This window comes from Bombyx mori, chromosome 20 (assembly GCF_030269925.1).
Source record: "Bombyx mori chromosome 20, ASM3026992v2".
NCBI lineage: Eukaryota > Metazoa > Arthropoda > Insecta > Lepidoptera > Bombycidae > Bombyx > Bombyx mori.
This window is the reverse complement of record NC_085126.1, coordinates 1607712-1635043: the sequence shown is the minus strand read 5'-3', so window position 1 is coordinate 1635043 and position 27332 is coordinate 1607712. Positions and strand designations below refer to the sequence as shown.

The 27332-nt window shown below is 38.5% G+C and overlaps 3 protein-coding genes, 1 long non-coding RNA gene and 1 other non-coding gene across 11 annotated transcripts in view; 3 read left to right on the top strand and 2 right to left on the bottom strand.

Moving 5' to 3' along the window:
* LOC134200721 (uncharacterized) overlaps nucleotides 1–27332 on the bottom strand; it is a 111440-nt gene that overhangs the window by 37041 nt on the left and 47067 nt on the right. The window lies entirely within an intron of this gene.
* LOC101741901 (oocyte zinc finger protein XlCOF6) lies at nucleotides 652–15680 on the top strand. Of its 7 annotated transcripts, none has more exons than XM_062674245.1 (15): nucleotides 660–866; nucleotides 1225–1284; nucleotides 1809–1940; nucleotides 2594–3127; nucleotides 4188–4315; nucleotides 5091–5165; nucleotides 5835–5967; nucleotides 6634–6755; nucleotides 7718–7781; nucleotides 9325–9347; nucleotides 10543–10636; nucleotides 11512–11634; nucleotides 12606–12716; nucleotides 13597–13712; nucleotides 15417–15680. In XM_062674245.1, exons 2-15 carry the CDS (start codon nucleotides 1261–1263, stop codon nucleotides 15586–15588), a joined length of 1851 nt encoding a protein of 616 aa, XP_062530229.1. In that variant the 5' UTR covers nucleotides 660–866; nucleotides 1225–1260; the 3' UTR covers nucleotides 15589–15680. The 7 variants fall into 7 exon arrangements, with proteins under 7 accessions (XP_012551078.1, XP_021207026.1, XP_062530226.1 ...); XM_062674244.1 differs by lacking the exon at nucleotides 660–866 and adding an exon at nucleotides 923–1099; XM_012695624.4 differs by lacking the exon at nucleotides 1225–1284 and having other exon boundaries at nucleotides 652–866.
* LOC101738533 (PSME3-interacting protein) lies at nucleotides 18178–24364 on the bottom strand. Its single transcript, XM_004927485.5, has 7 exons — nucleotides 24074–24364; nucleotides 23433–23531; nucleotides 22476–22596; nucleotides 21249–21363; nucleotides 20635–20726; nucleotides 18922–19054; nucleotides 18178–18394 (listed from the first exon to the last, which is right to left on the bottom strand). Exons 1-7 carry the CDS (start codon nucleotides 24234–24236, stop codon nucleotides 18308–18310), a joined length of 810 nt encoding a protein of 269 aa, XP_004927542.1. The 5' UTR covers nucleotides 24237–24364; the 3' UTR covers nucleotides 18178–18307.
* Nucleotides 24933–26131, top strand: LOC101738396 (guanine nucleotide exchange factor MSS4 homolog). The gene is made up of 2 exons (XM_004927484.4): nucleotides 24933–25247; nucleotides 25624–26131. Exons 1-2 carry the CDS (start codon nucleotides 25101–25103, stop codon nucleotides 25861–25863), a joined length of 387 nt encoding a protein of 128 aa, XP_004927541.1. The 5' UTR covers nucleotides 24933–25100; the 3' UTR covers nucleotides 25864–26131.
* TRNAV-AAC (transfer RNA valine (anticodon AAC)) lies at nucleotides 26338–26410 on the top strand. Its single transcript has one exon. It is a non-coding gene; the product is annotated as a tRNA-Val (tRNA).

Here is a 27332-nt window from a genome sequence, read left to right as displayed (position 1 = left end):
CTGATGCTGAGTGGGTACCACCTCTCATGGACTTCAGCAATGTCAGGGGCAGAGTCAACCAGCTGCCTACCGCAGTTTTGTAACTAAACTATACTAGGTTACAATTGTAACAAAAACACAACTAAACATTTTGGCTACACTTACGGGCAAATCTCTTGATGAACATAAGTAATCATAATATCAATACCTACTTTAATTCTTTGTCCTTGATCATTCCATTCGATTAACTGAACAAATACCTGACCTCTGTCTCAGCTGTATAGTGGAAATCGCAGTGTGATAACAATACATGAGTGAAAAACCTGCCTACCAAACGCAGATGGCATTGTTTCGATTGTGTTTATTGTTTTAGTATTAAACGAGCAATAATGTAGGCTTATAAGTAATTTAGCATCTGTAAAAGTTACTAGCGTGGCAAAACAAAACTATTTGAATTTATGTAGCACATCAGTTTCCTAAGATTCCATGGAACTCTCAGTAAATTCCCACTATTTTACTGAAAGCCTATTTCATCTGATGCAAGATACGCGGTGTCGTTGCATTTCGCTTTTCATAAAATACCGTTTTGTACTATAAACGTATGGGCTATGTTCCCTTTGCTAAAAAAAATTACCATAAAAGACGAATGACAATAACGGAATTGTCGTTATTGACATATTTGACGAACTGCTTGTATTGTTTTACCATAGCTATGTATTGATCCACCAAAAAGGAAATTAATATTTATGAATGAAAATCTTCATATCTTGTTAAAAAATATGTCTGATCTTAAGATATGTAGAATATGTTTACGCACCGAAGCGAAAATGTACGATTACGATCTATATCAGTTAAAATATTATTATGAAGAAGTCATGGCTATAAAGGTATGTAAACAAATCATTCTTTTGCGATTTTTGTATGGAATTTGAATGAAACATTCGCGAAAACATAATGCTAAGTATTAGCTTACGAAAATGAATGATTGCGATGGCTTTAAAATCTAGAATCAAGACCTACCTTCCTATGTTTTATTGTTTGTGACATGTCGAATTTTAATACTTTTAAGTAAACTAGAGGTCCCGCAGTAGTCGAAATTCGACTATAATTAATTGGAATTGTAAGTTTGTACATTATTATGATTGTATTTTATACTTCTATAATCACAAATTTCGCCAAGGCTACACTATAAAAAAATATTAATAAAGACAAACAATATTTAATCTATTCTCAATTTGACCACAGACGTCAAGAACAAAAGTTTGACAATAAATAGTATGCATGCGTGTGTGCGTCAAATACATGGTATGTAGTGTGTGTAATGTTTTCTTTATTGATTTAATGTATCTTTTACGCATTATTTAAAAAAAAAAATTACCATTGTGCACTTCTTCTCTATATTCTCTATAAGTGTGGATAATTTCATACTCCGTCCGCGCAATTTTCGCAAAAAGGGATACAAAGTTTTTGCTTCACGTATTAATATATAGATTCACCATATTAACCCTAGATAGTTAAACTTGAGTATTTAAATGTTAAAAAAAGAATAACATTATGATTTTGACTAAAGTGAGTACTTACATTTTCAAAGCACTAGAACCATAACAACTTAAGAAATACAATAAGTATGTAAGGAAATAATTTACGATCTATGAGTACAGAAAAAAAAAACTTTAAAATGGCATAGAAAATGTTGGTAGCAAAAAGTTAAATTCAATTTCCATTGTAACAATATTAAAATCAATTCTGAAAATACTAATGGATATTTTAATTTATGCAATCAAGTTTGAATCAATTTTCCTATTAATATTTTAAAGGAAATTTTACAGGTAAATGTCAACGATGGCCTACCACATTACTTCTGTTATGAATGTGTGATGATTTTATATAAATTCCATAAATTTAAAGAAAAATGTTACAACGGACAAAAAGTATTAAGAGAGCTTCTTTGGAAAGGCGGGGTGAGTTCTTAATTATGGTGCCTAGAGAACAGAATACTTACTTCTCACGATAAAATGAACTTCTTATAATTTAAACTCCTAATCCCCCAAACTCACACACACACACACACACACACACGCACGCACGCACGCACGCACGCACGCACGCACGCACGCACTGTACTTACATAAAAGATAACTGTTTCGGTCTCTTAAAACAAGCTCGTGACATCTGGTTTATAATATTAATAAGCGGTCAACTAAAAAGGAGGGAGGGAGAGATTCGTAAAGTATGCTTGCAGCTTAGTAGAGACTAGCTTTGTTAGATAGCTCAGTAAAATAAAGGTTTTTGTTCTTGAGGTTTTATTACGTACGTCAAGTACTGGCGCAGACAAGCTTTCTCATAGGTTTTATTTTACAAAGGTTTGACAAATGTATTCCATTCCATTCCATACATTTTATTTTATTGAATTGTATTCTAAACCTTTTAGAGAGAAATAAAATAAACTATATTATTATACTGGATTAATGTGTATGACAGATTTTGTACAGGCAATTCAAGCTTTGAACCCATGTATTAAAATGGAATTTATATTGCCCAATTTGTAGACTTCGACCATTTACAGATGTATAGTGTATTTTTGTGTACTATTTCATATTCACGTCATTTTCAGATAACTTATGAATCGGTATACAAGATCGATAGGCAAAGCAAATATCTAAATTCCAATTTAAGTGTATCATCTAATGAGAGTAACAATAAAACATTCATAATTAGAATACATGAAGATTCATTCTCACATGAAGAAATTAAAAAACAAAATGGAGGCTCACCTAGATTATTTTTAAGGCAACAAGAAATAATCAATCATGAAGCTTTTAATTCAGAAGCATTGGAACATTATGAAAACACTGAACCAAATAGTCGTATAGCTTCATTTGTGAGAATAAAAGAAGAAAAAGTAAACTCGAAAAGTGACGAAACAGATGTAGAAAATGATGATAACCAAAAAATCAAGAATAGAACAGTAGTTGATCTTGGTAATTGGAGAAAATATGATTTAACAGAAGCAGAAGCTTTGAAAGAATTCAGGAAGAGAGCTGATGATATGAAATATTTGCAAGCAGAGTTCAAATGTACGGATTGTTTTAGAGGATTCTCTAAGAAGAGTATGTTGGAAGGCCATAGAACAAGAAGACACCAAGAGGTATAAGTAGTTTTTTTAAGGCTTATATAGGTGCACGAGCTCACAGTCCACCTGGTGTTAAGTGGTTACTGGAGCCCATAGACATCTACGACGTAAATGCGCCACCCACCTTGAGGTATATAAGTTCTAAGGTCTCAAGTGTAGTTACGACGGCTGCCCCGCCCTTCAAACCGAAACGCATTACTTACTGCTTCACGGCAGTAATAACGCAAATTATAATTTTGCGGCCTTATTGTTGTCATTGGTTTTTAATGTTATCGAAAATGTAGAATTTAAAACAGAATTATTTGATTACTTGATTGAAAGTGTGAGAACATAATAGCTTATGGCACAGAGCAATGCGCTATTTCGAACTCAAACCTATGCATATACTTTATATCATCATAACACCTATCAAGGATGAACTGTCCCATGATAAACAATTCTTTATGACTGCCTAGGTGGTGCAGTTGTTAGCATTCTTGACTGTTGCGCCAAGGGTCTTGGGTTCGATTCCCACACCGACTGATTTATTTTTTCACAAAACAGATTTATTTGCTCTTTGTCTGGGTGTGTTTGTTATCTATATATGTATGTCGAAGAAACCGTATTTTTGAGACCATCGTTAGACATCATAGGGGCAAAGAGGGTGATCGAGTTAAGAGAAATATTGAGCACACAAATCACGTTTGTTATCTGAGAACAATTTAGAAATCTTCTCTTGACGTTAGCAAAGAAAATGAATGACAGTTCTTAGGAAGGAGGCGCCGCTCTTCAAGAAGGCTGGTTGGTAAGTGTGATGGCGTCTACGCGCCTCCATCGGCTAGGCTCTGTCGTAGCACGAAGTTAGCCGAGTTACGACGATATCGCGATCGTGCTGTCACCTCTCGGGAATCGTGCCGCGTTTCATTTTGCTACCAAACTAATGACCGTCTCCGACATGTATATATATTTAAATGTATATAAGTAGAATGGTAGTCCCTGGTACCCATAGCAAAGAGAATCCTAATTAGGGTCCGGACGGCCGTGAGTGGTTCGTTTCCAGTCATTGTTATTATTATAATGAATTTGCATTTTTCAGACACCAGGTCTATTAGAATGCCGTTTCTGTCGGATCCGTTACAAGTGGAAATGTGACTTGAGGAAGCATATGAGACAGCACTACACCAAATACGAGTGTCTGAGGTGTGACCTCGTGTGCGCGCAAGAGTAAGCATAAACTCATTGTTACGCATTGAGGTTCAGGATAAATAAAAAAATCACTGAAGTAAAAATAAAAACTTTATTAAACACTCAAGGAACACTTTACAAATCGCAATTCACTTCTCCCGCTTCGCTTCAGGTGATCCATTCGCCTTTTCGCTTCGAGTTGATCCGATTACTAACTGTTTTCGTGCCATCTCTGCAACTATAGTCGATACAACAACTCTACAATTGTCTAGAACATTCGTGATAGGTCGAGTAGTTTCGATATGTGTTTCCGCTATTTGATAATAGATGGCGTTACACTTAGCCCAAGCTCTCAATATTACTAGTTCTTTTGACATTCGTTTCTGCTATTCGATGACAGATGGCACTATTCTTACCGGCGTAGCATTATGAACCGTTTCACTACTATCGGTGACTATAGCCGATGTCGCCCGCCACTTAACGCCGCCCGTTTGCGATGGAGGATGTGCGTACTTTCATCACAGAGACCCCTTTTCCGTTTCTATTTATCATCGATAACTTAACTACTTTTCATTTTTTCTACCTACCTAAGCGGATGGTCTAGAGAGACCTCATCAGCGCAACCTTAACTAGTAGGTGAGCTTACGGGGCTCAAACCTGACGATTAACTACTCGTAAGGCATTCCGCCTATTTCTGCCGAAAAGCAGGTAAGTACCTGCCTGTTTTACATATAAATTGTTTAATTGAGGGTAGGTTGTGATTTCGTCTGGTTGTGTACAACAACAAAACTGTAATAAGATCTGTTTGTTTCAGGAGCACGATGCTGTATCACGAAGAATACCATAGTGGCGTGACAAGGAAATGCGTACGCTGCGACTTGGAGTTCAGGTCCGTTGTCAGTTACACTGTTATTGACAACAGGTTTTCTTACTTGACATGCTAGTGCAAATAAGAGTGACAATCATCGAAAAAAAAAACCGTTTGATTGTACACAATAAGAAAATTAAAACACGTTATTGGAAATGCCGCTCCATAGATTTTTTTTTTATTGCTTAGATGGGTGGACGAGCTCACAGCCCACCTGGTGTTAAGTGGTTACTGGAGCCCATACACATCTACAACGTAAATGCGCCACCCATCTTGAGGTATAAGTTCTAAGGTCTCAGTATAGTTACAACGGCTACCTCACCCTTCAAACCGAAACGCGTTACTGCTTCACGGCAGAAATAGGCAGGGCGGTGGTACCTACCCGTGCGGACTCACAAGAAGCCCTACCACCAGTAACTCAACATCAATTAAAAACATCGAACTGTTGATGATACAAAGTTAGTATGTTTATAATATATTTATATAATAGTATATTTACTCTGCACTACCTTTGGTTGACTAGTAGAGAATGCCTTAGGCATTAAAGAGTGTAATAAATGAATAAATAAATACATAAATAAATAAATAAGTAAATAAATAAATGTCGCGTATTAAGCGAAATGTCACTGAAACCAAACATCCTTTCCCCCTTCGATATCTTACGTGATATTGGTGATCAATTAAACGCAGACACGCGTCTACGTACTACTCGCACATGCGCACGCACCGCAGCGCGCACGTGTGCGTGTCGTGCGGCGCCTCGTACGTGAGCCGCGCCGGCCTGCAGCAGCACAGGAAGCTCAAGCACGTGCACGACGACGCGGTGAGCTAGTGTTGACCATAAAACCATACCGAGCTACGAGACTTACAGGACAATTTATAGGTTAAGGTCAAATTAGCCGTGGATTAAAGGATATGACGCCAGTGCGTATCGAGTGATGAGACCGTGCCAGTATTCCAACAAACGACTTCCAACTCCTACTAGCTCTTGGTGTTTTTAGGCTCGCAAGCAAGCACCGGTCACTGAACTCGTCGATTACGACGAAGAGTTCTACGTGCGAACTGGCCCACAGACACAGCCCACTGAGTTTATCTCCGAACCTTCTGAATAGGTCACGATTCTGATCCGGTGTCAAGTTCAACGAAGCACTGGTCTTGCTAGAGCTAGCTTTAACAACAGTGCGTTGCCAGAGATCTTTTTGCCACGTCCCATCAGGCTTTGAAATGAGCTCCCCTCCACGGTGTTGTCCTTCAAACGAGGCCTGTGGAGAGTACTTAACGGTAGGCAGCGGCTTGGCTCTATCCCTGGCATTGCTGAAGGCCATGGCCGACGGTGATCATTCACCATCACCATCATACGCTCGGCTGCCTACAGGTTAGCACCCTATGAGCTCACCTACTCGCCCGGTTCCGCTGGTATAACTCTAGGCTATCAGCTTAAGTAAGAAGAAAAAGTCATGATAATTGATTTAAAGCATCCTTGCCTCAGGACAGCCTCGCCGACGAGGACCGGGTCGCTTCGTACTGCGAAACGTGCGATGTCACGTTCGAATCCCGGCGGGCTTACGACGAACATCTATTTCACTCAGCCAAGCATTGTGACGACCAGTTGTAAGTGTTAGCTTAATATTCCTATTAAAATCTAAGTTTTCTTTTCAAACCAATCCCGCAAACACTTCATTAGTTAGGCCGTGAGCACATTCAATCTTCACGGCATATTATGAGCTCAAAAGTGCCTGTGAGCATAAATTTCCGTGAATTTGCAATACAAGTCCTTAATATTCGTAGCCCATAGCTCTTATAGTTAGAAGAAATCCGACAAAAACCTTCACTGTGCTAATGGCGTTTTTAATCAATAACCACTTTGTAAATTACGCTGCTACTTGGTCTTCCTAGTCTGATACTTTTGGCAGAGTAGTGGTCATCGCCGCTGGCCTCCAAGCTAGCCGCATGTCGACCGATGCTCCTCCATTGGAGGCGGCTGATGGTATCGCCAGCACATTGTACTGCGGTGGCTTTCGTAGTGCTGATGATGAGGTCAATCCGGCGCGTGGAGGATCGACCTTGAGTTCTTCTGCCTTCGGCCCTGTACGACAAGTATCTCCATGGAATCTTCCTTTCTGGAGATGTGTCCAAAAAACTACTACTTGATACTACCATAATATCTGTCGGCGCAACATCACTATATAAACTTAAAGTTAACTGTTTCCTTAAGAGAATTCATGTCTAAGCTACCCCATTTTCTACTATAAACGCGAGTGACTATTGTCGCATAAAACAGTTCGACTCGAGCAGTCGAACGGAGCGGAGCTCTCTACTGTTGTCGCTGTACACTTGAAATGTTATAAACGGAATTCATTAGAAAAGCTAGTCTTAATTACTGTCACTATGGAAGGCAATGATAACGATGAAGAGAATGGAGTCATCAACGCTGACGTCATTATTTTAAAAAAGACCATGGAACCAGCGTATCCGTCATATCATATAAGATAAGGCGAATGGTGACCTCGTTGAGACATTTAACCTAAAACCTAATTAGAAAATGGTACTATTAAGCGTTTACGTTTGTACAGGCAAGAGAAAAACGAAGCCATCGCTGTGTCAAGAAAGACTCTAAGCAAATCGTATAAGGCTAAAGTAAGTGTAGTTGATTAGTGAGGGTATTTATGTATTTTTTCGTTTCATAAATACAAGGACTTTTTGGCGGGAACGCGAGGAGTGAAGTTGTGTGATTTGTTTTATTTTGTCTATTTAGTGTTTCCTCGGGTTTAGATGTGTAACAATGGTTTATTAACTGTTTAATATCTGTGAAAGTGCACAAATGTGGGAAAATGAAACAAAGCCGCTGGACGTAACTTCTCGGGATCCTCCAAAAAGTCCACTGAAAAAATCTTAGTAAATGACCACCATTTATTTTACTGAGATTATATTCCATCCCATATCATCTCAATTCATTTCATTTAATTTCATCCCAGTTGATTAGTGTCTCAAATTAATCATCTTCATTTCATTTCACTCCATAATATCATTTTTCATGCAAATATGAACATAAATTAAAAGTAAGACATGACTTAAAGGTCTCAGTTACCAGGTCATAAAATCTCTTAAAAAAAATCATAAATACAATTGCTATGTGTGGGTAGTAAGTCTTATCTAGTAGGAATCTCTTACCAGTGAATTGTAATATTACCCAATACGCGTGCTTAAGTTTACGATTCACTAAATTGACGCAATTTGACACAATACATAACTTCGTATACATGTATAATCTTGGTTTATTGTCAAATTATTGTTATTGTTTAAAGCCTGTGGTCAAAGATTGATATTATTTGTCTATAGTAGAGTCTTGGCGAAATCTGTGATTATAGAAGTATGAGAGTCTTTGACAATAGAAATAATATATAAGAATGTTCTAATTCATAATTTCAATTAATTATAGCCGAATTTCGACTTACTGGTGGTAGGACCTCTTGTGAGTCCACGCGGGTGGGTACCACCACCACCCTGCCTATTTCTGCCGTGAAGCAGTAATGCTATTCGGTTTGAAGAGTGGAGCAGCCGTTGTAACTATACTTGAGACCTTAGAACTTATATCTCAAGGTGGGTGGCGCATTTACGTTGTGGATGTCTATGGGCTCCAGTAACCACTTAACACCAGGCGGGCTGTGAGCTCGTCCACCCATCTAAGCAATAAAAAAAAAATAGGGGAGACCACTAGTTAAGTATTATTTTATCAGATCTTAACAGTTTTTTTTTCACATGTATCTATATATTTATGTAACGGAATCTTGAATGTCATTTCTACCATCTTCAAGACGTCTAATTAACTTGACAATTAGCACACGCATCTTTTTTTTTTTTTTTCCTACCTATGCTGATAGCCTTGAGAGGCTATTTCAGCGTAAACACACGCATCAAGGACCCTTGTCAATACATCAATTTTATTTCTACGCTCTAATTGCGTTTTTTTTTTTTTTTTGCCGTATAGGCAGACCAGCATACGGCCCACCTGATGGTGAGTGGTTACCGTCGCTCATGGACGTCAGCAATTCCAGGGGCAAAGCCAAGCCGCTGCCTACCAAACTTTGCGTATATAGGATCAACAGAAAAAATATTTTGTCAGTATACAGTTTAACTTATTCTCGAAGCGTGTTTTTGTAGTATTATTTATTTATTTCAGATGATCCCGATTCTAAAAAGACGGTGAGTTTATCTAGTATTAGTATAATTATAAGTGAATTCTATTTGTTTTTTTTAATAATCTCCATATGTTTGCATAATGATAATTGCAAACTGGCTTGCAAAATCTAAGAAGCAGTGAGATAGATTGTGAATGTTTTATACGATTTTTTTTTTAAAAACTACTTTATAGGCAATTAGGTTTTCGGACATCCTGTATATATGATTAATTCGTGAATGATTTTTTTTTATTCCACTAGATAAGTAGACCGTCTTCTGACTTAATTGATTTTGAGTGTTACCGTTGTTGGTAATCAGGGAAGTGTATGTTTGTATCCTCATCTTGCAAAAAGATAGATACTTTTCTTTTTCATATAATGAGGTAAAGTCAGAGAATATCCATAGTACCTAATGTGTACTATAAATAAGAATGTGTGTTTGTTTATCCTGCACTCACGTCCAAACTGTTATGGGCCTTCGGATAATTAGGCTTAAAAAAAACTATATTAAATTATATGTATAGGACGACCGTCTTAGATGAGAGGATGGTGAAGACTGACTCATTGACGTGAGCCCGATGTATGTGTGTTATGAAGGGTGCTGAGGTAGCGGGATTGAGTGCTTGGTTATGAGAAGGAGAGCATCGGGAATGTATATCAAGACAAAGCTACCGATTAGCATGGTGCTTTAAAAGCGATAGTTTAGGTCTGGGGGGTGGGTGGCATGATTTACTATTTATCCAGATAAAAGATTTTACTCCAGAAGGAAGCTGTTTTATTATCTACTAGATGATGACCAAGCTTTGCTCGGTTTTTTGTTGATAACGCCATCTTGTTGTGTCTTTAAAGCGGTTAGTTTCCCTCAATTAAGAAAAATTGTATTAATATTCGCCAATAGATGTCGGGAAGAGTTGATTATTGAAAACACGAATAAAACAACATTTTCTGAAAATAAATCGTAGCTAGATCGATTTATCGGCCCCGAAATCCCCTGTATAACAAATTTTATGAAAATCGTTGGAGCCGTTTCCGAGATTCAGATTATATAGGTATATATTAATATACAAGAATTGCTCGTCTAAAGGTATAAGATAGAAAACTTTTTTTTGAATACGCGGACGAAGACGCTGGTGAGAACTAGTGTTTTCTAATAATTACTTGATTGATTCGATAATGTTTGTTAAGCGGTTTCAATGATAGTTTAATTTATTTCTGTAAAGCAAAGAAACTGAAGATATCTTTCTACCGAACGTTAGAAGGAAGAGGAAGAAGAATTTGAAGAGGACTCACAGAAAACCTACAACTTGTTATCAGGTAACGTGTAGACATATTTTTTTTCGATTGATTAACTATGATTTTTATTAAATTATGACATAAAATTCCCGAAAAGAAATAAGTTGATAATTGAATTCTATTTAATTATAACAATTAGAACAATAAGCTGAGACATTTTATTTTATTGATGGCTACCGGAGTCCATGGACATCATGGATGAAGTGCAAAACGCAATGCACGACCTAGTTCTCACGGCAGAAACGTGTATAATAGTTTCTGCCCGTTCTTACTACGTTGTAGGAGTAAAACTTTCAAATATATGTAGGGTATCCTCTGTGGTTAGTGCGAATTTTTTAACGTTCCCGATAGCGTAAAAGTTAACTCAAATTTGTATGCAGTTAGAACAGCGCCCCTAGCGGCAAGCGCAGGCAAACTTTCCAACTCCATACAAATATGAGTTAACTTTTACGCTATCGAGAACGTTAAAAAAACTCGCACTAAGCACACTGATGGCTCCATCTGATCTACTTTGGTGCAAAGCAGTCGTTTAGTGCTGTAGGACCCTATAACTTGGGTCCGCGGTCTGCTCCCAACATCTACATATCGTCAAGTCTCACATACCCCGCGCGCCCTCTAAGCGCCTCACAGGATGTTCGGACACGGCCCAATTTTTATTTTTATTTTTATTTATTTCCCTTTTAGGCAGACGAGCATACGGCCCACCTGATGGTGAGTGGTTATCGTTGCCCATGGACTTCAGCAATGCCAGGGGTAGAGCCAAGCCGTTGCCTACCGAGTCAAGCCGCTGGCTACTGTAAATTAGAGTTAACTTTTACGCTATCGGGAACGTTAAAAAACTCTCACTAAGCACACCGGAATCAAGGTCGATAGCTTAACCAAAGTCCGGTTTTCAGTGCGGGGAGCATTTCGACACGCAGGCCGCGTGTCTGCGGCACCACCTCGCCCAGCATCCTCGCACGTCCTTCTTCTCGCCCACCGAGAGGCACATATGCGAGATATGCGGAGCTTCTCTGGCTGTAAGTGCGGAGCTTTCGATTCGGTCCCAATGATACTTAAAGAGGGCTGATTAATCTACTATTTTTTCTTATTATTGCTTATATGGGTGGACGAGCTCATAGCCCACCTGGTGTTAAGTGGTTACTGACACCTACAACGTAAATGCGCCACCCACCTTGAGATATAAGTTCTAAGGTCTCAGCATAGTTACAACGGCTGCCCCGCCCTTCAAATCGAAACGCATTACTGCTTTATTACTAGGTGGATCTTCCTTAAATACTCCGTGAATATCGATTGAATCAATCAATCAATTCAATTTACGGACAGACTGGTTTCGATTGTTTCAATATATTTTTTATTGCTTAGATGGATTCGCGAGCTCACGGCCCACCTGGTGTTAAGTGGTTACCGGAGCCAATAGACTTCAATAACGTAAATGCCGCTCGCATCTCGAGATATGAGTTCTAAGGTCTCACCTTTTTTACATTCCTCTGTTCTGTAATGTAAATGATAAGGAGTATTTCAGAATGAATTAACAATAAAAGATTTAATTTCTTTATTTTCTGTTATATAATAAGAAAACAAGAATTCAAGCCCTTACTAAGCTCTTTTAAAATTAATATTAAAAATTAAACAGTAAACAGTATTAATAAACTGTACAAAACTCACTTTTTACTCGATGACTGATTTCAGTCGATGACACTGAATGACACTGAAGAAAAAATCTCTTTCAAAACGAAAGAGTATTAAATAATAAAAAAGGTTTTCTTTACATATATGTGGGAGCGCGGTGTACAATGACATAAGCGAATTTGTTGAAACTTATTTATTAATCAGCTCACAAAAAATTTACTGAGTCTCTCATAGACTTCATGCGCCATCTGTCATCTGTCAAGTCGGTGTGGCAAATGGTTACACCTAATTATTCCTACGTGTATATTTTTTAAATCTTTGATGTATGTAGTGAACTGTCTGTGTGTTCCGTCGTCAGCCGGGCAGCGTGGCCATGCACGTGAATCTGCACACGCGTCAACACGTGCACACGTGCGGCACGTGCGGCAAACAGTTCCACATGCTGAACGGACTCAAGAGACATCTGGTGGTGCGTACTACACACTACCATTACTGCTAACAAAACAAACAAAAAAAACTATTGATTTCTACTCCGAGTTTTTTATGCCCGAAAACCCGCCTTGAGACATGACGTCTGGGTCTCATTGGTATAGTACAATGGCTGCCTCAAGTGTCAAGTTTTAGTTGCAAAAATAGGCAGGGCGGTGGTACCTACCCGTGCGAACTTACAAGACGTCCTACCGCCAATTAATAGGTGTAACCAACATTCGTAATTTTTTATTATTTATTTATTGATGCACAGAACAAATCACAATAATTACAGTAAATTACATATTGAATAAATCATACAAATAGCACCTAAATCTGATCTGGATTTCATACTAAATTATTTATGCACTCAGCAAACCCATATTAATTAATATACATAACGAACGAGCTTCCAAATTAGTTATTGAAAACAAAATTACAAATAAAATAACGAGTTCCAATGAAACAATAAAAAAAAACAAAAAACAATAATTATCTACATAATATGTAGATAACTACAATACAACCAAGTTCAACCAACATAAACATTCATCCCTTTCCGGGGTATTTTTTTTTTAATGATCACAGCGAAGCGCGGAAGTATGGTGGCAATACTCGAGAGGCTCATCGTGACTGGTAAAGTAGATGGGAAAAGACCTCGGGGGCGCAGCCCAATACGTTGGTCCGACCAGATCCGCACCGCTCCTGATTCCACGTTTCACAACGCCCTCCACACCGCCAGAGACAAGAATAGATGGAGAAAGATCGTGCGTGCGAACGTGATACAAAAGGGTGGTCACGACCCTCAGCAATGAGGAATACGACGCAAGGAGGACAGCGAAGCTATCCAACTGTTCTCATGTCTGTCATGAACATTCCAGACTCACACGGGCGAGAAGAAGTTCTCGTGCCCGCTGTGCGATAAACGGTTCACGCAGAGCAACAGCATGAAGCTGCACTACAAGACCTTTCATCTCAAGCAGCCATATCCGAAAAGGTAAATACAGGGTGTGCGAAAATGTTTTTGTCAATAAATCATCAAATTTTTTTTCCTACCTATGCTGATAGCCTTGAGAGGGTATTTTAGCCTCGCCCTAACATGTAGGTGAGCTCACGGGGCTCAAACCTGACGACGTTGCTAACACGAACCCTAGCAAGAGCCGTGCTTCGCAGAATCTACCACCGGATCGGAAACGCGACCCACTGAATAGGTTCGGCGAGAAACTCAATGGGTTATGTCTGAGGGTTAATTTGCTCGTCGAGCCCTTCGTCGCAAGCGACGGTTTCGACGAGAACGATGACCGGTGCTTGAGGTACCTAAAAGCACCGTTAGTGGATCGGGAGGATCCGAAATGACGTGTTTGGGGCGACGTCGACTGCTTTTCATTCTGTCCGCAGGATCGGATCACGCTCTTGCTAGGGTTCGTGCTAGCAACGTCGTCAGGTTTGAGCCCCGTGAGCTCACCTACTAGTTAAAGTTACGCTGATATAGCATCTCAAGGCTATCAGCTTAGGTTAAAAAAAAAAAACGCCTGGCCATTCGTGTTCCAGCCGTAGAACAGTACGGATCTCTCTGAAACGTTGTTACGCTCCTCGTGAAATATACGCAGCTCACCAAGCTCGGAAGCCCAAACATGGGTCATCGTCAAGAACTTATTAAAAACATTACGGAGGTTTCTCCTCCGTCATATATAATATGTAGCGGAGGCTCCATCTCCATCATACCATCATTAGCTATGCAAGAACTATTATCATTATTATCTATGTATATTTATTTAAAATCTTATTATGTATGCGCTATTTTTTGAAATGAATATTAAAATACAATCTTTAAAAAACACTAAAAAATAGCTTTCCGCTGATGGCGGATGTCTACGACACAAGCCACCTGTGGTTTGGACTCCAGAGGGAGAAACCTCCTCACAGTGCGCGCAGTATCGAGGATAACATTATTCTTATTAACTATATTATTATCAATACTTTATTTCAATATAAAAAAACCATAACATTTTGTTAGTAAGTATTACTTATTATTAGTATTACTTGTTTATGTAATCATCATCATTCTCCTACCCTTCTCTCCCAGTCATTTGGGGTCGGCGCAACATGTTTTCTCCTTCCATACTCCTCTATCATATACTATTTCTTCGCTCACTCCCCTCTTACGCATATCGTCTTTCATGCTATCCATTTTTTCATAGATCTACCTCTTCCTCTTCAAGATTTATGTAAATTAACATAAAACTAGTGGTCCCGCGGTAGTCGAAATTCGACTATATAATTAATTGAAATTATAACTTTTAACACTATTATGATTCTATTATCAACGACTATTATACTTCTATAATCACAGATTTCGCCAAGACTACACTTTAGACAAATAATAATAAAAACAAACAATATTTAATCTATTCTCAATTTGACCACAGACAATAAGCAATAAGGAGACAATAAACAAATAGTATGCATGCGTGTGTGAAATACATGGTAGTGTGTGTTTATTTATTTAATGTATTTTTTATGCATAATAAAAAAAAATAACATTCGACACTCCTTCTCTATATTCTCTATAAGTGTGGGAAATTACATACTCCTCCGTCCTTTTTTTCGTAAAAAGGGATACGAAGTTTTTGCTTCACGTATTAATATATAGATAAAACTAATTTTACCAAGAGTTATGTATATGTAAGGATTATTTCAGGAACAGAAGAAAGAATAAGGAGGAACACGCGACAGAGAATATTGAAGAGTCGTCCAACGACTTAGACTCTGACAGTCTCCCCGAGCCGGGAGAGGTGCATCCGCCCGGGATCCAAACTGTGCACGGCGCGCCGCCGGTCCACGACGAGCCCATGGACTACATGCGACTATAGATGTACCTGATCTGTCTTATTAGTTAATTTTAAAATCTCCCTGGCTTAGTTTAGTGTGTGCCGAGTCGTTGCACAATAAACAGGTTGCAAAATGTTGTGTCTTTTTATCATTATCACCCTACATAATACACATGCTCTATATATATATTGTTACCGAGTCCAGGCAACCTTCCTTCTGGTCAAACTCTTTGCCTCATCGCCCAACATCTCCCGGTGTGACAGCTCCTTGTCTGAGATTCGCATCACACAGCGTGCAGTCAGGCAGGAGCTTCGCCTTCTTGATGTCCATAAGTCGAGTGGGCCGGATTGCATCCCCGCAGTGGTTCTAAAGACATGCCCCTGAATTGACACCCGCGCTAACGCGTCTATATCGCCTCTCGTACAATACCAACAGGGTTCCGTCTTCATGGAAGACTGCTCATGTCCACCCTATCCCCAAAAAGGGTAACCGGTCGAACCCCTCGAATTACCTATCGCGATAATTTCCTTGCTTTCCAAGGTCATGGAGAAAATCATAAACATCCAACTTCTTAAGTATCTTGAGGATCGCCAGCCTATCAGTGACCGGCAGTACGGTTTCCGTCATGGTCGCTCAGCTGGCGATCTTCTTGTATACCTCACACATAAATGGGCTGAAGCCTTGGAAAGCAAAGGGCGAGGCTCTCGCTGTGAGCCTTGACATCGCGAAGGCCTTCGACAGGGTCTGGCATAGGGCACTTCTATCGAAACTTCCAGCTTACGGGATCCCTGAGGGACTCTGTAAGTAAATCGCTAGCTTTTTGGATTTTGAATGGACGGAGCATCACAGTTGTCGTCGACGGCTGGTGCTCCGATACCATGACCATCAACGCTGGTGTTCCACAAGGTTCGGTGCTCTCCCCCACGCTTTTCATACTGCATATCAATGACATGCTATCTATTAATGGCATGCATTGCTATGCGGATGATGGCGCGGGGGATGCGCGATATATCGGCCATCAGAGTCTCTCTCGAAGCGTTGTACACGAGAGGCGATTAAAACTTTTGTCTGAAGTGGAGAACTCTCTGGTTTCCAAGTGGGGTGAACTGAATTCAGTTCATTGAAGACACAGGTTTGCGCGTTCACTGCGAAGAAGGATCCTTTTGTCATGGCGCCGGAATTTCAAGGAGTGTCCCTGCAGTTTTTCGCGAGTATCGGGATTCTGGGGGTCGATATTTCGAGCGATGTCCAATTTCGGAGTCATTCGGAAGGCAAAGCCAAGTTGGAGTCCAAAATGCTGGGAGCCCTCAACAGCGCGAAGCGGTACTTCACGCCTGGACAAAGACTTTTGCTTTATAAAGCACAAGTCCGGCCTCGCGTGGAGTACTGCTCCTCTGGGCCGGGGCTCCCAAATATCAGCTTCTTCCATTTGACTCCATACAGAAGAGGGCCGTTCGGATTATCGATAATCTCTTTCTCACGGATCGTTTGGAACCTCTGGGTCTGCGGAGGGACTTCGGTTCCCTCTGTATTTTGTACCGTATGTTCCATGGGGAGTGCTCTGAGGAATTGTTTGAGATGATCCCCTCATCTCCTTTTTATCATCGCACGTCCCGCCATCGGAGCTGAGTTCATCCAAATTATCTGGAACCACTGCGTTCATCGACAGTGCGTTTCCAGAAGTCTTTTTTGCCACGTACCATCCGCCTATGGAATGAACTCCCCCCACGGTGTTTCCCGAGCGCTTTTACATGTCCTTTTTTAAGAGTCTTGTGGAGAGTATTAGGCGGTAGGCAGCGGCTGGGCTCTGCCCCTGGCATTGCTGAAGTCCATGGGCGACGGTAACCACTCACCATCAGGTGGGCCGTATGCTCGTCTGCCTATAGGACAATAAAAAAAAAACTTGAGATAAGATAAAAAACTTGAAAATTTTATGTACTATATCAATATGATAATGTAAGAAAAAGTTATTGATTATAAAATATATTTTATGCATAGTTACAATTCTTGAATATGTACATTAGACTTTTGTGTATGTATCATATTATTGTCTACATTTAATTATTATGTATGTGTAAATAGTTAGGAAGTCGTCGTGGCCTAAAGGATAAGACGTCCGGTGCATTCGTATCGAGCGATGCGACGGTGTTCGAATCCCGCAGGCGGGTACCAATTTTTCTAATGAAATACGTACTTAACAAATGTTCACGATTGACTTCCACAGTGAAGGAATAACATCGTGTAATAAAAATCAAACCCGCAAAATTATAATTTGCGTAATGACTGGTGGTAGGACCTCTTGTGAGTCCGCGCGGGTAGGTACCACCACCCCGCCTATTTCTGCCGTGAAGCAGTAATGCGTTTCGGTTTGAAGGGTGGGGTAGCCGTTGTGACAATACTGAGACCCTTAGAACTATATCTCAAGGTGTGTGGCGCATTTACGTTATAGATGTCTATGGGCTCCAGTAACCACTTAACACCAGGTGGGCTGTGAGCTCGTCCACATACCTAAACAATAAAAAAAAAAAAATTACGTAAGGGAAGCAAGACTAACGCCGTCACGCGTTACGTAACGAAGCGGCTTATCTTCTCTTAAGAAGTTATCACTTCCAGAAATAAAACAAAGAAAATCAATAAAACCTTTCATTTATTTCAATAACTTACATACTAAAATCACATCGTTCGAAAGTACGCGTAAACAGGATACGTTTGCGGAATCATTGTTTTTTTTAAATAAATCGTCGTATTTCATAGACAACCCTAACTTTTGGATTCGTCTTTGCGCGACTTGCTCTCCGCGTGCTCCGGCCGCCGTCCCAGCAAGTCCCTCTTGCAACATTTATCGCTCTAAAAAAAAACATACTGTATATATTTTAACAATCCAATAAACAGCATGCTGTATATAAGGAGTCCTGTAGTGGACTGTGGGATTAGGATGGGCAAGGAACTTAATAAATAAACTCGCGAGGATTGCACGTATAAAAAGAGAATGACAAATCTAAGACATTCCAAAATTCAAATGTAATGTCAAAACCATAACCACAACAATAAAAAAGGTTTTATACCAATTTGTTGGGTTTCCAACAGTCCTACTGGTGTTAGGACGTCTTGCGAGGCCGCACGGGTAGGTACAGGTAGGTCATCACTCTGCCTATTTCGCCGTTGTACCTATACTGAGACCTTAGAACTCAAGGTTGGTGGCGCATTTACGTTGTAGAGACCATGTCACTTACCACTACACCAGACGGCCGCTACAATGTATCAGAACTAGATAGCATAGCGGTATATACCTCTTGTGAGCACACAAGATGGGTTTTTCGTTACTATTCTTATTTTTAAACTAAGCAGACTTTTGTTTTTAATTATTAACATACCTCGTCGTCACTAGAATCGGTTGTATCGGTAGATGAATCAGAGCGGTAGTGTCCCAACCCTGGCAACACTCCGGCCACACTCAACGCGCCCACGACTATCCCGGAATCCGCTTGAATTTTACTTGTTGCAACACTGCGGAAGAAATCACACATGGTCTTACAATAGGTGTACTTTAAAAATAAAAACAGTAAAGTGAATTTGTGACTTTACTACGGGCTCATAAGAACTCGCATCCAGGGCCGTAAAACATTCTAAAAAAAATCACACATGTCAACCTTTTAATGTTGCATTTGCTTTTTTTTTATTCCTACCTAGCTGAGAGCCTTAAGAGGTTATTTCAACGTAACCTTAACTAGCAGGTGAGGTCACGGGGCTCAAACCTGACGACGATGCTAACACGAAACCTAGCAAGAGCCGTGCTTCGCAGAATCTACCACGGGATCGGAAACGCGACCCACTGAGAAGATCCGGCGAGAAACTCAGTGAGTGGGCTGTGTCTGAGGGTTAATTTACTCGTCGAGCCCTTCGTCGCAAGCGACGGGTTCGACGAGAACAATGACCGGTGCTTGAGTTGAGGTACCTAAAAGCACCGTTAGTGGATCGGGAGGATCCGAAATGACGTGTGGATTTGCACGAATTGCAGGTAGTTGTAAATTAAATTTGTTTAAAGTATTGAGATCAGAGGACTTTACCTGATCTGTATTTGTCAGATTAAGAATCAGGCGATATTAGTTGCTATCGTGTACCACAATTATATTACTTTAATGGTGGTAGGACGACTTGCGATTCCGCACGGGTAGGTGCTACCACTCTACCTATTTCTACCTTGAAGCAGGTAGCTGTTCCAGTTTTTAGGGTGGAGCGGTCGTTATAGAATTGAGGTTTATAGGTTCTGTTTCAAGTTGATATCAGCACATACAGTCCGCACTAGTCGGAACCTTACCACTATTTCCACCAGATTCTCTGGTCGGAAGAGTGGTATGGCTGACTCTGACCTTTGAGATGTGGTCGTGGACGTCTGTAACCACTAAAGATCAGGTGCATAATTTAATTAGATAGTAACTTACATATGGCTGTGCGTGTGCGTGTGTGTGAGAGCGTGTGTGTGTGTGTGTGAGAGCGTATGTGTGTATGTATATAATATACACATGGTATTTAGGCATCTGTTCAGTTGTTAATTTTTTTCTGTATGCACCTGTTTTGAACTGCCATCCAGATTATTATGTTAAATATTTAAACTTACAATTTCTATGGTTGTAATTTGTTATGTGCATCAATAAAAAAGACATGTGGCACTCGGGGACTGCCGCGGTAAAGCTATTTGCAAAGCATTTTTTATCAACTTATGCAATTACAATTAGACAATAATAATTTAATATTAAAACAATAATAAGAATAAGACCACGCTATATTTATAAACATTAACAAAAGCAAAACATTAACTGTCCACTTCACACTCATAAGCTAGACCGCGTGAGAGAGAGATGGGCAGACTTTTCATGATGCTCATGCAGTGCGACGTCACGCCGCGCGCTTATTCACAAACACTACACCAGCGCGACGTGTGAATGTGTTGAACGCGAGCTACATGGTAGGCGGAGTGAGGGGTGTCAGGTTATTTTCGTTACGGAATTTCTTGATTCAGTCGCCGCGCTCAAGGCCCGCGATAAAAGCTATGCAATAGTTAAAAAAAAAAAAGAAAATTTAATTACTTGTTCGAAACCACTCCGTTGGTCTTGGCGGGCGGCGCGTCTTTCTGATTTTCCTCTTCTATTTCGCTCGCCTTACGCTTTCTGACAATCAACTGATTGAAAAATTAACAAACAGATATACAAATTGAAGCAATGAAAATTTAACACTATTGTATAAATTATTTTAATGAGCTCTCGAAATCAGCTACGATCACCGAAACATTTCCTTTTTTTTGTTGCTTAGATGGGTGGACGAGCTCACAGCCCACCTGATGTTAAGTGGTTACTGGAGCCCATAGACATCTACAACGTAAATTCAGCCACCTACCTTGAGACAAAGCCCACCAGCAGTCTTCAGTCTTTTACTGGTGGTAGGACCTCTTGCGAGTCCGCACGGGTAGGTACCACCGCCCTGCCTATTTCTGCCGTGAAGCATTAATGCGTTTCGGTTTGAAGGGTGGGGCAGCCGTTGTAACTATACTGAGACCTTAGAACTTATATCTCAAGGTGGGGGGTGGCGCATTTACGTTGTAGATGTCTATGGGCTGCAGTAACCACTTAACACCAGGTGAGCTGTGAGCTAGCCCACCCATCTAAGCAATAAAAAAAAAAGTTTTATTCATTTTCACACATACCCCTTGCAGTTTGTTTTTCTGTGTCGGTGTTGTTGTGGTTTGAGTTTTACCCAGAGCCAATTGAGCTCGGAGACGAGTCATTTCTTCACTCTCAGCTAGATTGGACACTCGCTCTCTGAAAGTAACAAAGATATTAGAACCGATAGTATATCCATCATTACCTATAATAGATAAAACTAGAAAACCCTCCCAAGTCAAACATGATTCCCACATAATATAATCAAAAAAAGCAATTTTCGTTTGATAAATTAACAGAACATAGTATAAATTACCTGTATCTATATATTAATACGTGAGGCAAAAACTTTGTACCCCTTTTTACGAAAATTGCGCGGACGGAGTATGAAATTATCCACACTTATAGAGAATATAGAGAAGAAGTGCACAATGCTAATATTTTTTTTTAAATAATGCATAAAAGACACTTTAAATCAATAAAGAAAACATAACAAATATATAGCTGAAATCTGTTGGTTGTAGTAATCACTGCGTTTGTCGATCTGGCCAGACTAGGAGCTCCTAGAATTGGTTGGTGTTATGAAGAAGGCTACTTACAACATTAGCACTGGGTTATAGTTTTTCAACCATATCACATTATTCATCGACCAGTATAGGCGTACTAAAATCAGCTTTTTGTTTGCCAATTGATGCCTATAAATCAGCTTTCGACTATTCGCTTTGTTTTCAACAATTTTGTTTTTGTCAGTAGCTGTATACTCCTCCTCCACATAACCATATAAATTATAACAATACTCGCCCGCGGCTGAGCCGTGAGTGGCGGCTTCTGCGACGATCAGTTAATAAAGTCTTAAGTATACATTTTGGAATAGTTATCGCGTAAAGGATAAGAAGCCTGGTGCATTCATAACAAGCTACGCAGCTGTGCCGCTACTCAAATCTATCTGGTAGGTACGTAATATTTGTAATGTAATACAAACTTAACTAATGTTTGTGATGACTTCCAAAATGAAGGAATAACATCACACATATAGTAAAATTGAAATTTGCAAAATGTACCTATTTGGTACCATGGTACCTATTTCTGCCCTGAAACAGTAATGTGTTTCAGTTAGATGGGCGACGCCGTTGTACTGTAAAACAGAATAAAACTTGAGATAATATGAGCTAATGGTCTATGTTGTTGTTGACTATGGACTCCGGTAACCACTTAATAGCAGTGGGACAACACAGAGCAGTAAAAGTTATGAAAAAGTAACAATATTGTACCTGAATTCTTGCATTTCCTTCTGTTCTTCAATGGAAATTTGCTGAGCTGCTTTAGCTTTTGTTCTCTCGACAAGATCCAGGAAGCCCACCTCATCATCATCCAAACCACGGATCATGTTTTCTATATAATATAATAAACAGATTAGTACTACAATCAGCTTATGTGACATTGATTTACAGACAACTATCTATAATCTGGCTATGCTTCGTATCATTGTCTTTATTTTGTCTTAGGTTGACACGGTCCATATGGTGTTAAGTGGTGTCCAGAGCTCAGGGTGCCTTAATGAGCCCTGCCACCAGGTTGATGGTTTCTAGGTCTATTATACTTATATTGGAACAGACCAGAGCATAAACCACTTTTATAATGAGAATAATCAAAATCCAGATCTTGGTTATAAATGGTTTTGTAATAAACAAACTTCCAAATGTCGAATTTCTAATCTACTAACTGTACCCATCCGCTTCACTGGGCATTTAAAATTAACATTATTATTTCTCACCTCCATAAAGATTCTCATCATTAACGCCCCCGCAACTGGTGTAGGGAGTCCAACACTCATATAAATATTAGCCTATCCATTAAGTACATGTAGTTTCTACTTGGATACCAAGTTTCAAGTCAATCAGATGCATGGTTCAGGAGTTATAATGGAACATCCATAAAAACCACTGTAGATTTATATATTAGTATAGATGTATATTTTGCTAGTTAGTCAACTGTCGCATCATAATATGTACATGAGTGTGAAGATATTAACAAGAACTTTCTTAACCCTTTGACTGCCACGTAGGTCACCTGTGCCCTACGTAGCACATGGCAGTCATTATGTCGATTTCTAAGCATTGCAGCATTTCTAAGCACCTGGATACTTTGACTTGAGACTTTGAATTCTGAGCACCTGGATAGCCTAACTTTGCCTTTGCAGTCAATGCGTTAATGTAAATGTCTCTTACTAAGTTTATGCGCTTCCTCATATTCAGCATCTTTCTTCATTCTTTGCTCTTCAAGCCGTTGAAACAGTGGCCTTGAATCATACTCCTCTTCGGGTGCCTCTAGAAATGAAATCTTTATTTTTAGTTATTCCGCAAGCATTGCTGAACACCTCATATATTTAATATAAAACTTGAATTGTAAAATTGTCTTTTTTTATACAAACAAATAAAGAATAGTATTAATTCATTTATTGCTTCTTACACAGAATTAGATAATTACAGGTAAATAAAGAAATGAAATAGAAAAAGGCAAAAGGAGGTGGCTCAGCTGATGCTGTTCAAAATAGATGCATCAAATAGTAAATAGCTGATTTTCAGTCGCACCTATTTTCTTTTGGTTTATTGGGGGATTTAAGACTAGGTACATAATATGTGCACAGACTTCAATCGTGGTACAAATATACAGTACAGTGGTACAGTAAAAATAATAAAAAATTTAATCATAATTCAACGTTTTTGTCAAAGGTTTCAATATTTACATAATATTATTCTTCTCTTTTCACTACATACTTCTTTCTAATAAAAAATTTAATTTGTACTTTTGTACATTTTGACAATGTTCCGATAAGTTTAATCGTATAGATATTTAATAAGTATCTAACCTCTTGGTTGGTCTTCTGTACGTACTTTATCCCATTCCTCTTGCCGACGGCGTCTGGATTCCAAAATTTCAGACTCTGAGATAAATCCTGAACTCATTATTATATTATATGATACAAAAACCACTCGAACTAATGTTGATAAATAAATATCAAATATCAGCATTTAGGACAGGAAACATCAATACCTTTGTTTTTTTTTTTAGTTTTCACGTTTTGTTATGTCAATTAAATGAAATGTCACAGTCAAAATCACTAATGTCAAATCTAATGTACAGTGTCGCCAGCTGTTTGAAAACTTTCCCCCTAAAGCAATTTCAAAAACCACTAAATTCAAAACAAAACTCCCCAAAAAAAACACAAAATTCAAAACAAAACTCCCCTTCATCACATTATGAAATTGTTTTTTTTTGTTGATGTACGTAGAATTTTTTTAAAAAATACAAGTACAATTTTATCCCTAAAAATATCCCCAAAAAATGTCACCCTCTAAAATAATCCCTGTATAGATTTTTCCCCCCTAAATTTGGGGGGAAAACGCCGGAGCTGGCATCACTGCTAATGTATAATCTATGATGGCAACAGGAACATAGATTATTAGATCATAGATCACTTAATATATTCGAGATATTAAATTATTAATAATATTTGAGTCCAAGACCCAAGTCTTTTGAAAATCGAAACAATTTTCTTTTATCGAATATTCTTGACAAGAAATTAACTAATATTTTTCATGTTCTTTCTATACTTATATCAGAAAAAAACTTATAACTTAAGGCACGTAAAGAGTAATTTTGACATTTTTTGGCACAAAATTACTCATTAAAACGTCAATGTCGTTACATATTGGTCACGTCACAATTGTCAGCTGTCATTCCAATACGTCATACGATCATAGACCTATCATACGATTCACCGTACAAACAATTCCCCAAGAGATTCATTAAAATAGAAGTTTATTAATTTTTTCCATTACAAATGAACTCGCTTTTAGGTTATAAGTATAGAAGTAATTAATTAACAGTACATAATGGCTGAAATGGAAAATGATGTATCGCCAATCGAAACGGAGCAAAGGGAATATGTTGAAGACGGAAAAAACAAACTCGTAGTGCAATGCAAATTTTGCGGTTCGAAAATTTTGGATAAGAAATCATCTAATTATATCGCTCAAGAGGTAAACAAGTTATTAAATAAGTTATTGACACATTTACTTAGTTTTATATCACAGTATATTTTAATTCATATGAATTAAAGACAATTCTTTTTTTTTTTTTAATTCTTAAACAATTAAGAGACTCAAAGCAAAGTTAATGTAGCTTTATAGTTGAATTTTGTTATTGCTTCGATATGTGGAGGAGCCCATAGACATTTACAACGTAAATGCCCTACCTCGAGGCATGAGTTCTAAGGTCTCCGTTTTTACAGTATAACGGCTGCTCCACCCTTCTAATCGAAATGCATTACTGCTTCACGGCACACTGGTGGTATCTACTGTGCGTACTCACACGCGCAAAGAAAATATCAGTGACATTGCATTCTTTTGTTTCCAGAAAGATCTGCCACTTATGCAGCAAGCCAGTAACAACGATAGAGAAGTACAGAACGAGACTATAAAGGAATTTTATCATGTCGAGAACATGTATACATTTGAAAATATAGGTTTTACGCACACCGTTGACAATCATAAATATTTGAGTTGTGCAGATTGTGATGCGGGTCCAGTTGGGTACCATGATACAAACACAAGACACAGCTATGTAGCTATATCTAGGATTGTACATTCCAAATAAATTTGTACAAAAAATTGACTTTATTGATTAATTTTTGTGACTAATCCAAGATGTTTTTTTCATGAAAGTACTACATAGCTTGAAACATGTTATTATTTTCAATATACATGTTAGTCTTATAAAAGAATGTAATTAGAAAACCTTTTGATGTATCTACAAAATAAAGCTTGCTCTCTGAAACGTAATCATAAAAAGCTTAATTATAATTAAATTTATAAAAAAGAATAACTTATTTCTTTTTAGGTAATAAACACAATTAAATAATAAATTTTTTTATTAATTATTATTCAGCCAAAAAAATAATTGTTGTACCAATTTATACTTTTTACGAAAGTTTTCGTAAAAAAATATGAGATTTATAAACATGTGCAATTATTTAATGTTATAATGAAGTTTACATTAATTGAAAAAATGTTATAAAATACATATAATTTCATTAGATAATGATTCATAATTTAGGCCACACGAATATCGGTTTCCGTGGTGTAGCGGTTATCACATCTGCCTAACACGCAGAAGGCCCCCGGTCCGATCCCGGGCGGAAACAATAGTTTTTAGTTTTTTTGCGCAATTAAAAACATCTTTGTGTGCTTATTTTTGTAGGTAATACGAAAATGAAGAATGAAGGTTTTTTTATAATTCGTTTTAATAATCCCCCTATTCGGTACAAAATAATTACTTAATCTTGTATTTAAAAAACAATACTTTTTTTTGGTTCGATTTTAATTCAAAAATTTATTATTTTGCAAGTCTTATCTACAATAAATGAATAAGAAACGTGCGCCTTAACTCATCGGATCTTTTCAGTGGGTCACGATTCGGATCCTGTGGTATATTTAGCGTATCACTACTCTTGCTAGGGTAGATGTTAACAAAATCTCTCAGGCTTAGCCCCGTGAACGTTCGCTCACCGATCTAGGCAAAGCCACACATATTTAGGCAAAAAAACCTATTATGAAGTATCGCTTTGACGCTATCTTCAGGATATCTCAAACGCCACGGGCTCACTAGAAATTTGCAGTCCACTATCAAACTAAGCTCATGTACTGCTGAAATACCTGATAAGGTAAAAATGAATTTTGCCATTGTTTTTTGGAACTGCCCAAATACTGAAGCGAGTCCAAATATTTTCGATTGGAACTTGAAGCTTTCAAGTTTATATCGAAAATGTTCTATGATGTTTCCTTCTGATGTTCTATGATGTTTCTGATGTGTTTCTGTTCTATGATGTTTCTGACGTGTTCTGTTCTATGATGTTTTTATTTAAATTATTTTTGACACGAGAAGATATTTGTGTCGTGTTTGTGTATTGAAAAAAGTTTCTCTCCTCCTTGTATCGATAATCCTCAATGCTGAGGGTAGTGGCCTCGTGAGTCTTTCTTGGGTAAATACAAATGGTGGGGTTCCGCGTACTTCCACGGCAGTGCTTTTGGAAAAGGTTTACTTCTTCGAAACCGCTAAAGCCTTAT

Coding starts and splice junctions, on each gene's coding strand:
- LOC101741901 (XM_021351351.3), top strand. CDS start 726: ATGAATGAAAATCTTCATATCTTGTTAAAAAATATGTCTGATCTTAAG. Junction 6,756..7,717: donor AAGCATTGTGACGACCAGTT/GTAAGTGTTAGC, acceptor ACGTTTGTACAG/GCAAGAGAAAAACGAAGCCA. Junction 7,782..9,324: donor GCAAATCGTATAAGGCTAAA/GTAAGTGTAGTT, acceptor TATTTATTTCAG/ATGATCCCGATTCTAAAAAG.
- LOC101738533 (XM_004927485.5), bottom strand. CDS start 24,236: ATGCTGATATTTGATATTTATTTATCAACATTAGTTCGAGTGGTTTTT. Junction 23,532..24,073: donor TACAGAAGACCAACCAAGAG/GTTAGATACTTA, acceptor TTTCATTTCTAG/AGGCACCCGAAGAGGAGTAT. Junction 22,597..23,432: donor TGAGGAAGCGCATAAACTTA/GTAAGAGACATT, acceptor TATATTATATAG/AAAACATGATCCGTGGTTTG.
- LOC101738396 (XM_004927484.4), top strand. CDS start 25,101: ATGGCTGAAATGGAAAATGATGTATCGCCAATCGAAACGGAGCAAAGG. Junction 25,248..25,623: donor CTAATTATATCGCTCAAGAG/GTAAACAAGTTA, acceptor TTTTGTTTCCAG/AAAGATCTGCCACTTATGCA.